This window comes from Pleurodeles waltl, chromosome 1_1 (genome assembly GCF_031143425.1).
Source record: "Pleurodeles waltl isolate 20211129_DDA chromosome 1_1, aPleWal1.hap1.20221129, whole genome shotgun sequence".
Lineage (NCBI taxonomy): Eukaryota > Metazoa > Chordata > Amphibia > Caudata > Salamandridae > Pleurodeles > Pleurodeles waltl.
This window is the reverse complement of record NC_090436.1, coordinates 398,044,880-398,062,187: the sequence shown is the minus strand read 5'-3', so window position 1 is coordinate 398,062,187 and position 17,308 is coordinate 398,044,880. Positions and strand designations below refer to the sequence as shown.

At 44.2% G+C, this 17,308-nt stretch overlaps 1 protein-coding gene across 2 annotated transcripts in view; it reads left to right on the top strand.

Moving 5' to 3' along the window:
- The window catches only part of PDE8B (phosphodiesterase 8B), a 900,595-nt gene that overhangs the window by 350,257 nt on the left and 533,030 nt on the right, over positions 1-17,308 (top strand). For both annotated transcript variants that reach the window (XM_069223470.1, XM_069223477.1), the window contains one exon: positions 15,938-16,128. In XM_069223470.1, coding sequence (XP_069079571.1) covers positions 15,938-16,128 — 191 coding nt within the window. The remainder of the gene's footprint in view (positions 1-15,937; positions 16,129-17,308) is intronic.

The following is a 17,308-nucleotide window of genomic DNA, read 5'->3' as shown; positions in this document are numbered from 1 at the left end:
GGGTATGAAATAGACATGGGGTCTTTTCTGCCCACATCATTGAACTGTTGCTATAGGACTTGAGTGTGGTGTCCTTTATAGACTGCAGCTGATGAGGTGGATGAACATCTTCACCACGTAAACTGAATAGTCAGAATACTTGCAGAGGTGGGTTCAAAAAAGAAAAATAGGCTAGTTAAATGTGATTTTCCTATCACATGCATTGTCCAGCAAAAGGTAAGGACTCACACCAGAATCCCCAAACAGGGAGGGAAACCATTAAAACTGAAACCTCTACACGTATGTGTGAGAACTGGAAGGAATAAGCACTCAGATCCTCACGATTTACAAAAAGATATGGGCCCTCATTACGGGTTAGGCAGTTTTCAGGCAAGACTGCCATGCAAAATGGTGCCACTATACTGGCAGTGGTGGCGGTACAACAACCGCCGGATTACGAGTCACAAAACACAAACAGACACAAAACCAACACCTCCAGGTCAACCCACAGTGAAAGAGTGACTAAGCAACTGCCGGCTCTGTCACGCCGACACCATTCCGACCGTCATATTATGAGGCAACCCCCAGCACAGCAGAACATGCACAGCGGAAAACGTTGGCGGTTTGCACCGCGGCAGAACAAAAAGACACAGCAGAAAGTAGCTAACACCACATTGGCTAATTCAAATATCCCACACCTAATAACCATACACATAAAACACACACCTGACCACGCCACCATATAACCCCACCCCCCACCACAGTCCCTTACGACAGATACAGACAGCCACACTCGAGATGAAGCATACCCCAAACATAGCAAAAAAATATCACACAGCACACATTGCACAAATCAACACCGCTGCTCACCAGCACACACAACCAAACACCCCCACATCACCACACACCCCGCTCTTGCCAGGCACAACACATACCCACCCACAGCATGTCACACCAGAAGTACCCACGGTTCACATACAGTGAGTTGCAGGTCATGGTGGACGAGATCATTAGAGTTGAGCCACCATTCATGGGAGCCATGGTACAGCAAACATCCATTGCCAAAAAGACAGAATTGTGGCAGAGGATCATCGACAGGGTCAACACAGTCTGCTCATACCCACTCACAAGGGAGGGCATCAGAAAGAGGTGGAACAACCTCAGGGGGAAGGTCCGATCCATGGCGTCCAGGCAGAGGATAGCCAGAAACAAGACTGGCGGTTGGCCCCCACCTCCTACCCTTCAGTTGACATCCTGGGAGGAGAAGGTCCTGGACATCTTGCATCTCGAGGGCCTGACTGGCATCAGTGGAGGGCTCGACTCTGGTAAGTGAGCAATACCCTCACACCAACCACCTATGCTCAGCATGGCTCCCCACCACTCTCCAACCCACTGCAACCCACCCCACTGCCCCTGCCCCAAACACCCAACGGCCCTCCTCTGCATGTCACCCCACCCCACTCCCACCATTCCTACACACACACACCCCTAATGCATGGACGTCAACCACAATGTGAAGAGGCACAGCACCCACAACCCCAACCAAATCAATGTCTGCAGTGCAGAAGCTGTCAATGCCAGCACTGGGAAGCTAATCGAGCCACTGCATGCTTCACAACATGGACATAACAACTACAGTCACACAACTTACACCTACCGTATCCAATCTATAGGTACCCCAGCCACTGACACCCTGGAGGGAATGCCAGGCTCAGACAGCCCTCCCCAGGATAAGGCCCCACAGGATGTCTGGATGAGGATGACTTCCCTGAGCCATCTGGGGCCACTGGACAGTCCACCAATGGTACACACACCCAGGACACAGCAGATGCCCCCTGTGGCAACAACACCACAGCCAGACCCTGAATCCCAAACCTGTGCCCCAGGGAACCATCATTCAGAGTTGTGTCCCATAGTACAGAGGCCAGAGTCAAGGGCACCCATCCTAGACAATGAAGGTCCTGCTGCTACTGGGAGTGGGCACACTTTGCCAGGGGCACAGTGGCCCAGGGGTAGTGGGAGGGGAACCGTGGCCCAAGGGTCAGGACAACCACACCAACTGACTGCTGAGGAGGGCCTCAACCAAGTCCTGGGTTGATACCAGCACATCCAGGACACGGTGGCCCAAATCCTCGCTACTGTGCAGGAGACCCAGCAGCTGCAGGGGCAATACCATCAGGAGGCCATTCAGCAATGGCAGGCCCACAATACCAGTATGGCCTCCATAGTAGGGGTGCTCTGGGACCTGACCACTGTCATTCGTGAGTCCACCACCCACCAGCAGGCCCCTACCACTGGTCACATCCCATCACAGCCCTCCCCGGCAGCCAGTGGCATGGAAGCCCTGCCACAGGACTCGAGGGACACCAGCACCATGACACCTGTAGCTGAGGGAGCAAGCGAGCGAGGACATCCAAGAAGACATCCAGCCAGACATGATGGCCAGACCATGGCCACTGCCAGGAAGTGACCCTCTCCTGAACATTCTCTCTTGTGTGTGACACCCTGTCAGCTGTCCACTCCCATTTATCTGTCTGCCCATAGCCAGCACACTGGACCCGGACTACCTACAGCTGGACTCACCACTCTGATGATCTCTGCCACCATGACACCATTCATCACCCCTCACACTTGTACATACCAAATAAACAGCAACTGAGCCCAGTTCATGTCTACTTATTTATTTGTCATAAGTAACCATGGAACTGGCAATATGTGTACAACTGCCAACCCATCACCCAGCACATTAGAGTGACAAAGGAGGGAGCAATATCCCAGGAGGAAAGACGTGTAGGAGGCAGTGGCTGGACATGTGTGTCAATGGAGGCAACAGGCCAAGCAGGGACCACAGAACACCACAACTCTTGTCCTGAAAGTGGAGCAAGGCAGGGACAGCAATCACTGTAGGAGTCACAGATGTCAACTCCACACAAATGCACTGTAGGAACAGGAATCCATTGCAGATATGCCCGTCAGGTCCACAACCATACGGCCAGTACCTACACACATTAACAACACATACCAGCCCAATGGTCCAACCCGCACAGCAACTAGCACCAGACTTGACCCGATACCCACTGCCACCAACAACAATGTAGCATTGCTACCCAATGTCGAATCCTAGGATAGATGCTGCACACATGCAACAGCCCTGTGTGACACACACATAACACCGGCACTGGCAGCTCAGGGAACATACTACATACACATTGATGGCACCAGTGCACCAGCACAACAGCTGTCTGACCATGGGCCTGACGTGTACACTGTGATTACCAAAGTCATGGGCACATGTGGCACCGCCCCCAACCCGCCCAGAGTCAGAGCTGCAACCAATAGTGTCAGTGGTCACAGACAACAGGTGGCATCAGGGATAAGGCAGACAGTTGTAGAGGATACATACCACACAGGTAACACATACCTGCATCTCAGCCAAAGTAATGTTGAATTAGCTCCACCCTGGAGTCATCTGCATCCTCATCATCCTCCTCTTAATCAGCCACTGGCACAGCTACCCCCTCCTCTGCATCCAGCAATTGGATCTGACGCCTCAGGGCCAGATTGTGCAGCATGCAGCAGGCCACTATGATCTGGCACACCTTCTGTGGGTTGTAGAACAGGCACCCCCTGAGACATGCAAACAGCGGAACCTGGCCTTCAGCAGACCGAAGCATCTCTCAATGACCCGTCTGGTATGACCGTGGGCGTCATTGTAATGGTCCTCTGCAGCTGAGGTTGGATGCCTGGTGGGTGTCATGAGCCAGGGCAGGTTGGGATAACAAGAGTCACGTGTGTGTGTATAGAGGGAAGAGGCATGTGAAGACCGGGAGGGTGATAGGGCAGGGATACAAGGGTTCAGAGAGCTGAGGGCTGCACTTATGCTGGGGTACATACCGACAAGGCAGGCCCGGTCCCTCTGGAGTGGGATGCTGTTGTTTCGCAGGATGTAGGAATCATGCACAGAGCCTGGGTACCTGGCCGTCACCTGGGAGATGTACTGGTCCGCAAGACACACCACCTGCACATTGACCAAATGAAAGTTTTTGCAGTCCTGCATCGTTGTCCAGGATACTGTCAGGGCTTGTGATGCCAAGGCCTGTGTTGAGGTTGCATCACCAACACCAACAGTTCTGAGGAGACTGCGAGCATAGATACTAGGTACGGTGTTGGGGATGCATCGCGCTGTGGTTGTTCAGATACAGCTGCGAGGAGATGTACGAGGAGATGTGTAGTGCTGCTTCGATTCTGCTTCACAGGACTATAGCTGGGCTAGAAGAGCACCTTCAGGCCCACTTCCAAAGGTCTAAGACTGGTGTGGCAGCATTTCGGGAGGTAGGACTCACAGCAGACAGAGTCCAGGTGCTTGGTTCAAAGCAGTTGGTGCCTTTACTGTATCTTTGAATCAGATCAGGAGACAAGCCAACTAGCCCCGAGTCACTCTGGTGGTCCTAGGTTAAAGATGCAGGTCCAGCCTTCATTTGGGCAGCAGGGCAACAGAGTAGCAATCCTTTTTGCAGAGCAGCACAGCAGTCCTTCTGAGTCTTCCGCAGGTCCAGAGGTGCCTTAAGGTCCAACATTTATACCTGGTGCCAGATTTGAAGTAGAAGGTGGTTCGGGAGGTTTCCACCCTCCAGAGGTGCTTGGAATGTCCTGCTTCCCTGCTCTGGCCTCAGCCTGTCGAGGTAACAAATGACTAGTGTCAAATTCTTTGTGAGTGTGCTCAAACAGAGCCTTTGCAATGTACAAGTGTGGTAGGTGAGAGCTCCTCCCCCTCAACAAGTCAGATATGGCCCTTCTGCCAACACCTATATTCCTTTGGCTCTGAGAATCTGAGAATATACAAATACCAAGTGGCAGCTTCACCTAGTCATGTGACACAGAATACAGGCTGCAGGAACCAAATGGTTAGGACAAGAAAATGCCAACTTTCTAAAAGTGTTTTCAGAATTGTGACTTAAAATCTGACGCTGCTATTAAAGAGGATTTTAAATTATAATTCTTTACATACCAATCTCGAAGTTCCTACCTGCTTTCAATTGAAAGTTATCACTTATTAAATGTAAAAAAGTTAAATCAATGTATCCTATGGGAGAGGCAGGCCTTGTATTAGTGAAAAACAAATTTAAGATTTGTTCACTACCAAGACATACAAAACTTACAAGTACATGTCCAACGTTTTAAGTATGCTGCATACTGCCATAAGGCTGTTTGGGAAGTACCCCAGAGGTGAGTTATATGTATTAAAAAGGAAGATTTAGGCCTCGCAAAAAGGTTTTTTTGCCTGGTCAAAATGGCTGTTTTAAAACTGTACACACACGATGCAATGGTAGGCCCGAGACATGTTTAAAGGGCTACTTCAGTGGGTGGCACTAGAGCGGTAGGCCCAATAGTAGCATTTAATTTACAGGCCCCAGCTATATTTAGTACCACTTTACTAGGGACTTACAAGAAAATGAAATATGCCACTTGAATATGTCATTGTTACCATGTTTAAAGAGAGAACACAAGCACTTTAGCACTAGTTAGCAATGGTGAAATGCACAGAATCCTAAAGCTAGATAATACAAAGTGCCTTATTACGACCTTGATTGAAGGGTTTTCTCCATCACAAATGTGACGTATATTCTGTCTGCCGTATTATGATCCCATTATATTCTTTAGAGATCATAATACGGCGAATGGGATATCCGTCATGTTTGTGATGGAGGAAACCCCTATGTCAAGGTCGTAATAAGGCCTAAACTCAGGAAAAACAGGAGGCTGGAAAGCAAAACTCTGAGGAAAAACCACACCAAGGATGTCAGGTCAAACAGATCTCAAATATCTTTTAGGTGGAACTTGCACTGAATTTAGTAAAATAGATGGGTTCAGTTGAGATGAACAGTGGATTCTTACAAAGCCTCCCTGGATTTGTGTCTGGATAGCATTAATACTAATTTCCTATACAATTTCGATGACCGTTCATATTAGAATGATACTTGTTGAATACATTCCTGAGACTCAAGATACCAAATTCATGAGCAATGAAACTATGTGAGCAGCGTCAGCTCAGAATGGTAGAAGAAAAAATATGTTCATTTTCAGAAAGTACATCATCTGCATTTAAAATTTTGAAAGAAAACATTAAAAAGCCTCAAACACAGACAGGAACTCTTCTTTACAGGTGCAGAAATATCACAGGTTGCTCTGAAACCTTATCAAAGAGTGCATAATATTTGAACCTTGTAGTAAGTATTAATGATTATCACAAATATTGAGTAAATCGTACTCAACCTATAGTTTAGTTTCAGTAAAGGAGCTTGGTTTCAGTAAAGGAACTTGAATAACCCCCATCTACTCCATATGAAAAACAAGTTTTACATTGTTAGACTATGGGCCCATTACAATACTGATGCATGTTTTACACTTTGATTGTTGTACATTAAAGAAAGAAATGGAGTGGTAGAATGGGTTGGGGAATGCTCTTATATATTATTCTTGGAAGACCACCATAATCACTGCATTCTACATATATCAGAGTGTGTCTGCCTACTGGGTAGTAACACCCCAGGAACCTGGATAAACTGAATGAAGTAATAATACTATGAAGACGTTGTAATGCACCTCAGTATTTCTAGTCTGAGAATTATTGTTCATTCAAATGTGCACTAATAATATTATTCGGCATATAAATGATTAACTAAATAATACCAGAGTCTAGAGGAAGGCTTACGTGTGTCCAGCTGCTAAATGTGTGTTTTGATTCGTGGTAATAAAGAAAAAACAAGAAGAAAACAGTCACTGTTTATAAGCATGGCAGTTGAAATATGGGTACAAGAGAGGATGCTCTTCTGTGTTCAGTCTTAGAGAAAGAGGAAGACAAGTATTGGACTGTTTCCAAGAATAGTTTGATCAAGAAGCATTGTTAAAATACGTTTTTTAATGATACAGGAGTTGAGCACGATCTGATTCCTCCTCGCTCCATAGAAAACTATGCTTAAGAACATCATTTAAGATATTAGTGAAGGGGACAGAGTAGGACACCGGAGCCAATTGCTGAAGGGATGCTGAACTATAGAGTTCCGACTTCAGGCCTGAAGGCACAATAAGGTATGTCGGATGGTGCTGTATTTAGAAATTATACAGCTATACTATTGTCCAGCTGGTTATAACCTAGGTAGGCTGATATGATAAGATTGTGTGATGAAACATGGTTCAAAAACCTTTGCCCTAATTTGTTTTTAAAAATCCAATTATTCTAGTAAACATGGCCTGTAAATCAATAGTGTTTGGTAATAATCATATAGTTGAAATACCAAGTATTATGCACGGGTTGTGATGTCAGCTATATTATCCGAGTCTGCATATGCCGCCTGCAGATGAGAGGTTATCTGAAAATGTTGCCTACTCCTAACACTCCCACCTAACAAAGTGCAACTCATGAGCGTAGGGGTGAGAGACACTTGCTAATTTTCTTTTTCTCTATTAAGGTCACATTTACCTTTTGGTGATTTAGATATCTACCTGTACTGACTCCAGTAATATAAGAGTGCACAATACCTTGTTCCACAACTCAGCATCTGATCCCACAACAACTATACCTGGGAGTAGAAACGAAATCATTGGGTAAGTGCCTGAGACTAGTGGGTCCCAAACTGTGGAGTTCCCTTGACCCACAAGTTACAGAGAAATTATTTATCCCTGATTTAGGAAACATTTTAAAACTGAACTTTTCAAAAAGTTATTTGCATGAAATCACTGGGTATTGCAATCAAAGAACGCTCATGCTTTTTTTAATTCCAGCATACAGTTCTGCTGCTTTTAGCTAACATACTGTTACCTTGCTATGTGGTGCCTATTTATCTCCATTTGACGTTTCTCCTTTAAAAAATCACATGGTGCTGGAAGGAATGTTTTTCATGTTTTGTTCAGCTGGACAAATTGTTTTTTTAATGTTTATGTACAGCATTCTACCATGGAATCAACCAAATATTAGATTTGTTGGTCAGGATACTATATATGATTTTATTTTCTACTTTATGATCACTTGAGACATTAATACACATTACTTACATAGCAGGGTTTGCTTTTTCAGGTATGTTTATTAAGACATAAATTAACATGGTGTGTTAGCAGACTAATGCCCCAATTATGAGTCAGGACACAATCCAGTGTGGACAGATTGCCCTTAGAATTACCTATACTGTTCAGTAAATCTGAAATTTCATCACAATATTATCTTGATCCCTTGGATCAGGAAATAACACGTGCGATTTTTTGGCACCCAGTGTTTTTGTGTACTTTTTCTTTACTTTTTTTAAACAACTGGTAACGTGCATGCATGCAAAATCTCAATTGCCACAAAGTTACATATCACAACATGATCTATGTTGTTTCCTGGTGCCATAATTACAGTGGTTGGTCACTGACTCTATCACTTTTGGACAGCAAACTACGATGGGAGATTCTTCATGACATACAGCTCCATTCCATAATCCTACTTGCATCCATTTTGTGGATTCACAATCCACTGTAATCCAGCAGAAGAGAATCCATGACATCTGACCTGCAACTTGAATCCACGGCCCTGATCAAGTCCACAAGTACAAATTCAGGGAACCTGAATTGCAGGTATGTCAGGTGATGCTGTGAAAGATGAGACCCAGCTAATTGGCCATTTGTTGCCTAAAAGCAGTACCTCCACCAGAGCAAAGATCTGGCAGCAAACCACAAACAAGGTGAAAGCAGTCTCGGCACAGGCCTAGGCAGTCAAAGACAGAAAAAACCCTGCGGACAAACACACTGTGTCTGCGATCTGATTTCCAGACACAGAGATGAGAGCTTTGCAACTGGTAGAGGATCTGCACTAGAGCTCAGGTTCACACTAAGGGAGTAGCAGGTACGTAGCATCTTTACCCTCACCAATATTGAGGGAATTGAAGGCAGAAGTGAAGCTGGAGGAGTTGAAAAAAACAGAAGAGTGGCATTCTTTACTTCAGTATGCATGTCGATGCCCCAATTTCACTCATAGTTTTAGATGACATGTTGTTAAGCTTGTGTGAGGAAAAGCAATATTGGTGAGAATCCTACTCCTCCTGTTCCCTCTGTGTTGATGGGTACAACACACACACACATTCAATCAGAGAGAATGAGGGGCAAAATGAGGAAGAAATAGAGAGGGGGACACATGCCAGTTATGTGCTTCTTTGGAACAGCAAGCAGGTTGGCACGGTCAGCAAGGATATGTAGCTTTATTACAGGTAGGCACACACTTAGGAGGTGAGTAAATGCCAAGAAGCAACCAACCCAACCATTTAACAGTGAGCTGTTCTTAGTGAACACCTTGCTGAATTGTACTGTATTGAGTCCTATTCCAACCATGTTTCAGGTGCAGAATCCCAAGTATGCCAGGAAAGCCAGTATTTTCACAATGAAGGAGGAACAAACAAGCAATAGAGCAAGAACCTCACCTAACATCACTAATGCGTGGGAACCGTAAAAGTAGAAAAGCAGAAAAGGAGAGGGGATCAGAATAAAGTGCAGAACTTGTCAAATTAAGAAGCCATACAACAGAACAGAAAGGTGTCAAGTGGCACATGCATGATAGCCTCATTCTTACATGCTGCCACTGCGTAGATTGCCCTGGAAATGATGGCCTAACCCACAATTGAGTACGCCATAGGGTTCACAGTCTTGTCCTTGAGCTCAACTTCCATTGCTCGGTTTTCTACCACTTCCAGTCCACCTTACTGCCAATTTTCGCGTTATAGGAAATTGTATCTGTGATATGTAGTCTATTCAGTCTCTTCTGTTGACCTTTCTGTTTTTTTCTCTCAGCATGGTTTCTGTAACCCCTCACTGTGATGTCAGCCAGACACTTCATCAAACTCTTCACATATATGTCATATGTCAAGGTACTGAATGGCATGAGGGATCGGATAATGTGGGACCAAATGTTTTTCTTTTAAAATAACATTCATGAAAATGAGGGTAGGTAAAGCCTGAGAGTATCACTATAGCAGAAATATATAGAGGAGATGGGGAGGATGAGGAAGAGACTTTGCCTCTGCCACAACATGGATTTGACAGACAATAGAGTCTGCTTTCAGAGGGAGTAGCGTAGGCCACGACCCGGGTTTCTAATGGGCCGAAACAATAAACACTGGTACTGCTAGCAAAAAATACTTGAATCCTTCTATGCCATTTTGACAGCGGGTAATCACCTGCAGTGTCTATGTGACAATATCAGTCAGCTTATGAGCATGAAGCAACAAAAGATTTGCCCAAAGGCAGCATCTGATTGGCTTTGTTGAGGAGCAAATAGACAGGCATCGAGTCACATAAAGCACATTGTGCATAATTTCACCACCATGTTTGGAGACGGACAGCAGACCACTTTACAATCACTGAAGTCACACACAGGAGCCCTACAATAAGGACAAATTCGGTAGTTGGCCTTCATAGAGATACATACTCCAGTCAGTCCTTCTAGCAGTCACTCAAACCACATTCCACATCTTCAACTAGTTTCCATTATATGGCCTTGTAGGAGGCCTATCCAAACTGCTAACATCCGGGAATATGACACTGACCCGACAGTAAAAGGGCAGCATAAACTTAAAAAATTGATGTACATTGTCAGTGTTCATGTGGTGTAGTGCATTTCATAAAATGGGTACTCGGTGTGGGTTAATAGAAGCTGAGTGGGTGTAGAGGCTGAATTGTAGCTTGCTTGGATAATGCTTTCTAGAGGTTTCAGTGGGAGGTAGATAGCATAGGTAGGTAAGGGTCATGGCTTTGGGAAATAGGTGTGAGGAACTGGTGTAATTACTTTGTGATGCACTGGGCCCTGCTGACCAGGCTTCAGTGCATGTGTTCAGACCCTTAAAATGGCTTATACCCAATTGACATAAGTTAACTTACCTATATGTCCCTAATATATAGTTTCAGGAGTACCCAGAGCTTGTGAGTTTAAGGTGTTCATCATGGACTGCAGCACTTATTGTGCCACTGTGAATGTGACAAACCAAAGCAAGACTCCCAGCTTGCCATTGCTTGCTGAAAGTTTAGTTTTCAAACTGCTAACTTGACTCTGCCATTTAAACTAATGACAAAGACTAGACCTTCCTTTTTAATATATATATATATATATATATATGTATATATATATATATATATATATATATATAAGTCCCCCTCAGGTATGCCTTTCGAGCCCTAAGTTTGAGTGCTGCATATTAAAAAGTAGATGATGTTTTTTTATATGTCCTAACTGTAAAAAAAAACCTAATTGTCATTTTTGCTGTAGAAAGGCTAGTAGCCCGATAGCCAAGTACAGGGTCGCATACTGACAACTCAGCCATGTTAACTTCTGGATACAGACTATGGTACTTCAGGGTATCAAACAAATTGTTACATTATGATTACTGGCCATGAGACAGTCTTTTGCCCTCCTGGGAGAAGCTGTCAATGACTCTCAGGAAAAAAATAAAATGTTTGCTGTTGGAAGAGGTGTTTACATCTCCTTGATAAGACAGCCAAACATTGTGAGAGCCCAACAAATGATTTTTAAAGGGGAAGACACCTTTACAGGGCAAATGGTGGTCACAAACGAGAAGAGCAGCCCTTTTGTTGTGGCAGACAGGTTGGCGCAAGGGCACAGAGAGGGAAACAGTGGCCAACCTAGTTTTCCCAGGGTGTGTAGGTGTCGGGTACACACAGTTCTAGGGTGACTACCAAGCTGCACAGACTGAGAGAAGGATTCTGACATTTTGGGATTGGGGCAGAATATTGCACCCTGGAATGACTAGATGCCACACTGTGCAGAAAGTCATCATCAGACAGGAGGGGAACTGGGAGCGCAATGGGTAGTAGTCACTGGATCCCCAAGGGCAATTTGTCTGCATAAAAGTGGCACCCCTGGCACCTAGACCTTGGATCAAGTCTGCACAGGACAGAGAGTTGAAGAAGGATTACCCTGCTGTTCTCTGAACCTGGCAAAGAGAGACTGCACTGCTGCTCCTGGGCTACCAAACAGAGGTCTGTACCTGTTGTGCCCTGCTCAACAGAACGTGGTCCCCAAGCCCTAAACAGAAAGAATGGCTCCAAGAGTCAGATGGCTGATTTCCTGTTACCATATAGGGTCACAGAAGCTGAAGAAGCCTGCCTTGGCAAGTTGGTTGCCACAATTGCTGGGCCGTCGAGGACCATTGAAGTGCAAACTTGGAGACCAAGTTTTGGTCCTCAAAAGTTACACCGAAGTCGGCAGGACCCGGGAGAGTAATTGGAATGCAGTTTGTTTGCCCAAGATTGACACTAGTCTCAATTAAAGGGAATTGCAGTTTCCCTTCAACTGGAGGCCAGTGGCAACTGCATTTTGGATGGACTTCAACCAGACTTTGAGGATCTCGGCCACTGTGGCCAAAGTTGCCCGACCATGTTTGTGGATGGGGGGGAGGGAGGACAGGAAGACCCACATCACTGGACCAGCATCCAAAGCATCCTTGCATCCTCAGCATCCTGTATCCCTTGTATCAGGACCACTCCATTAAAATCTATGGCGGTTCACTCATAGAGAGGGGAACTGAACTGGAGACTACTTTGACTGCTAGCTAACTGCCCTGACAAGCCTCATTGACCCATGCAACTTGCTCATTGCCGAAGTTGGTTGTCGAAAGCGGGCTGGAATACCCAAACACAACTTTACAAATGTTTTCTGAAGTTTTCCAAGTACCCGCCAATAACAGTAGCTGCAAAAGCTTGTTTGTGATTTGAATGAAAAGCAGTGATTTATTATTTGCTTAATAATTTATATCTCTGGAATCCTCTGGTGGATTTTGTTCATTTTGGTTTCTAAAAAGTCATAAGAATAAAAGCTGTTTTTATAAATTGGTGTTGGATTTCCTTTGTGACTTGTTTCTTTCTTGTGCAGTTGTTTTGGTGCTTCTAAATGCTTTACACTTTTTCCTTTGGCAAAGCCTAACTGCTCGATATTACAGCTAACCAGAGTTGAGCGAAGGTCTTGCATAGGAACCTGACTGGACCCAAGATGGGTTTGGGAGTTTATTACCTGGTGAGGTCACACAGGCACATGTTTCATCACAAAAAGCATGGAGCAATTTTGGAGCAATTGATAGGATAGCCACTGTTTGTTACAGAAGTACATTAGTCTGTGTGTTGTGTCAGGATATTTTTTTCTTGCGCAAAGCTCACTTACTTTGCTCATTTTACTTTGAGTAATTGTTATACTTCACTTTTGGATGAATCTGGTTTGCAGAGGTGGTGGTGATGCATAACTCATTTTTTGCTTTTTGGCTATGATTTACATTTATACTTGGAAGGGAAAGAAAGTACTTTGGTTAATTTCGTTAATTTCTCATGTGGAAATGCTTCCCACTGATCTTGTAACAGTAGCTTTGCAGTTATTGCATGCAAATTTACTGCTCGATAATTTGGGGTACGTTTCTGCATACAAAAAGTTTGAATTTGGCATTTCCAATTTGTATTTGCGCATATGGATAAATCACATGTGATTTTCCCCTTTCGGGTCTGCATGCATTTCATCTGTATGCGGACAGACTGTTAAAGGGACCGAGCAAAACTCATACAAAGAAGTATGCAGTGCCTTTGTTCCTGTGACCTGTAATCAGGGCCTTAATCTATTATCTCAGCTTATCTTCAGTGAGCTGTGGCAGATTTTGGAGAGAGAAGTATGTGAATGCCAGCACACCGTACCTTCATAGGAGTGAATAAGTAGGTCACATAATGGGGTATTTAAGACTGTGGTGTAAATTGAGAGTGCAAACATAACATGGTACTCGGAACCTAAGTACAAGCTAAAGGTTATTTATATGCAACTAGGAGTTTACTCAGGTAATCAGTATTCCTAGTTGTGCTGTAATTTACTCCTCTGTTTCCCATTTCAGCGAATCAAGTCTGCTGAAATGAATCATGGGCTGGAGGAAAGGCCCGGAAACAAGCAAAGCATGCAGAATGTGGCGTGTTAAATGCCGAGTCCGTTATGCTATGCCGCTTGGGGAATAATAAGCATAACACAGGCATGAATAAGAGGAATTGAAAGATGCAGGTGGCACAGAGACAAAGCTCAAATAAGCATTAGCACATTAAGTCCAGACCTGTTTGCTGGGACACACTTTTTGTTCACGAGAACAGCTCTGTCACAAAGCTAAAGCTGTCTTTAGCCGGGTATAACCGGGTATTCGCACACAGTATACAAGTAGTTTTAAGTATTTACAATAGCACACCCTGGCCACTAGGGGCCGCTGATCGCTGTACTACGTACACTGGTGCGCTAGAAGCCCCATCGCAGTCACGGAGGGCTGTGCTGTGCACCGAGCAGTATGGGGGTTCCAGACACCTCTTCTGTCGATAATCCCTTCCTGTGAGGTCTATTCCAGGGCACCTCAAAGTACCAAAAGTACCGAGTGTCAAATACGTCAGTGCTTGTTTATCTTAAAATAAAAGTACATAATACATACATCTCTTCAGATGGCTCTAAAGGGATATCTTAAAATAAAAGTACATAATACATACATCTCTTCTGAGGCCTCTAAAGGGATTCGGATTAGGACAGAGAGTAGGAGTCATGGAGCTGGATATGTGAATACACATAATATATTTCAAGCAAATAGTAATTCGTTTTTGACTGACTTTTAATGATGCGGGCGCAATTCATATAGAGACAGGAGAATCTTTTTTCAGCTGCGGCTTTTTGCAAGATAAAAACAAGTCCTATTGGACGGACAGAATGACATGTACTGCTTTACTGTGAGCAACAATGCATCTCTTCCCGTATTGCAACTGATTCATACTTGTGCATATGAATATGTTAGAATGCTCTGCTCTGTGGATCATCAGCACTGAGGCTGGAAAACCCCGGTGCTGTCCAAAGTGTGTATCTGTGAAACATTGAAGCGGAGACACTTGCTAATACTGTAGCAGACTAAAGTTATAAAGTGTCTTCAAGAGAGACGCCATCTTGACGACCACTAACCTCCCCACTCATATGATGTTGCACTCTAATAAAATCTGTTCAGATCGTTCTGCCGAGGTTCTTTCTATTCCTACGTACATGGTGTGCTGTATGATTGACCAAAGAAAAATACACAGACGCCTGATTGCTTCCCAGGCCCATTTGAATGAAACAGACACTCTGAGATCTTGTTGCTTCTGGTGATTCAGGTTAAAACCCTCAGATTTTATCACTTTCATTTTCAGAGGTGGATTAAAATCTAAAACGATCTACTGTCGGGGCTAGTAACAAGGAAAGCGGGTACGTTACTGTCATGGTGAGCTTGAAAGTATGTCTTTGTAATTCAATAAATACCCTGGATGTATGGATTGTCATGGATTAGTTGAAGTGACAATGCAAAAGATGAGAAATAGTGCAAACCCTATCTCCTGCCTCCATGAATATCCACACGCTTTGATAGCTCTCCATTCACTCTTACCCTTGCAGCTAGGTTCTGATGGCTAGCCATAACCCACAGCATAAAAGGGACCTATTTGCCGGTGTAGAATACCACCTATCAGTTGGGATGGATGAGCAGTAATATAAGGGCTTGGCGCTCAAAAGGTGACAACATTAAACAGTGTATGAATCTATTTTAGAAGCAACTGCAGTCATCCCATGATTTAAAATGCATTTGATCCTAAACTGAAGTAATAGCTCGTATGTGTGAAATGGCTTATCCTGGGAACAAAAGTCAGATTTTTCATACTCCTGCGCTATCATTGAGCCAAAGAGGGGAGTTATTGATTCAGTGATGGTGGGTAGGCATTGCTACTTAAAAGCAAGTCACAATTGGAGTTTAGGTGGAGAGAAGGTACATATTGACCTGCTTTTGGGAAGACTGCATTAATCAGTGTCAACATATTGTCCTTAAAATCACATTTAAATATGTGCTGTCTGAGTCGGATGCACAAATTATGACACAGATGCTTTTTGTATTCTTTCCAGGTTTTGCTGGTCTTTGCCAAAGAAGACAGTCAAAGTGATGGGTTTTGGTGGGCCTGCGACAGAGCTGGATATCGATGCAATATTGCCCGAACCCCAGAATCAGCTGTTGAATGTTTCCTGGACAAGCATCATGAAATCATTGTGTTGGATCACAGAAATTCCAGATACTTCGATGCAGAAGCTGTCTGCAGGTAAGTAGAGGCTGTGTGCTGAAAATATTTAACACACAAAATCAGACAGTTGTAATCTCAGGAAAATAGGAGGCGGGAATGAGGAAGACAACATAATTGCATTGAATCCTTTTCAGCAACTAAGCGCCGGATTGTGTATTCACACATGCATTGCGTCACCGGGGAACAGTGTATTATACAGCACCAGGTAGCCTGTTGTGTGCTTTGTGCTAAAAATACAAAACTCCAACATGTCACAATTGTGCAGCGAGGCACAACCCCTCTTGTGAGATGTCTGGAAATAGTGATGTCACTGCTTTATTACAAACACTGAGTATGCTTGAGAATTGTATAATCCATGTGCCTAGTTAGGATTGCTAGACTGCTCAATTGGTATAGTTTTTGTTGAGTTTAATCTGGAATAATTTTATGTACAAGGTATGTATGGGCGTTGAAAGACCTAACCTGAGCCATACAACAATACAAACCCAAATGTATTCATGAAAAAGAGATACATTTTGATCCTTATCCATATTTTTGTCTGTAATTTAAAATACTTCTCCCATCGAACAAACAAAGCTGTCACGTGCAAATTAACAGTGGTAACATTTCGTCTGCCCTTGTGATTTGTTTTACTATGCAGATGTAGGCCTTCCATTGGTAGTATCTGTGTTGAGTAGGTCCCGCAGTAGGATATGCCAGCCTGTTTAAATTACAGATGTTGATAATGTCACACGGGTGCGTTCATATGGTGAGTTAACAATACAAACAAGCATTTGCAATGCACTAGAGTCTCGCATTTCTCCGAGTTACAGCTATTAGCAGTTGTAAACTCCCAACCGGATTTCTCTTTCCACATTGAAAGGAAAAAACAGCGCGATCGCGCTGCTACAGTTCACTCGTAATGAAACCTATCGGCAAAAGTGCAATTAACTTTAACAGCACTTTTGCCGATAAGTTTCGTTACAAGTGAACTGTAACAGGGTTGATGTTATGCGAAGCGCTCGACTTCTGCCAAGCGAGATCGCGCTGCAAACAAAAGATAAAAAGTAGTCCACAAACCTGATGGGAAACAGCGAGCCTCGCATGTTTCCAGTACTTGGTTGCTGCGCTCGAGGAGGGCTAACCACCGGAAAAGGCATGACGTATGCGTGCCTTCCACTAATGAAAGCAAGCAGATTTTAACAGGCAAGCCCACGAA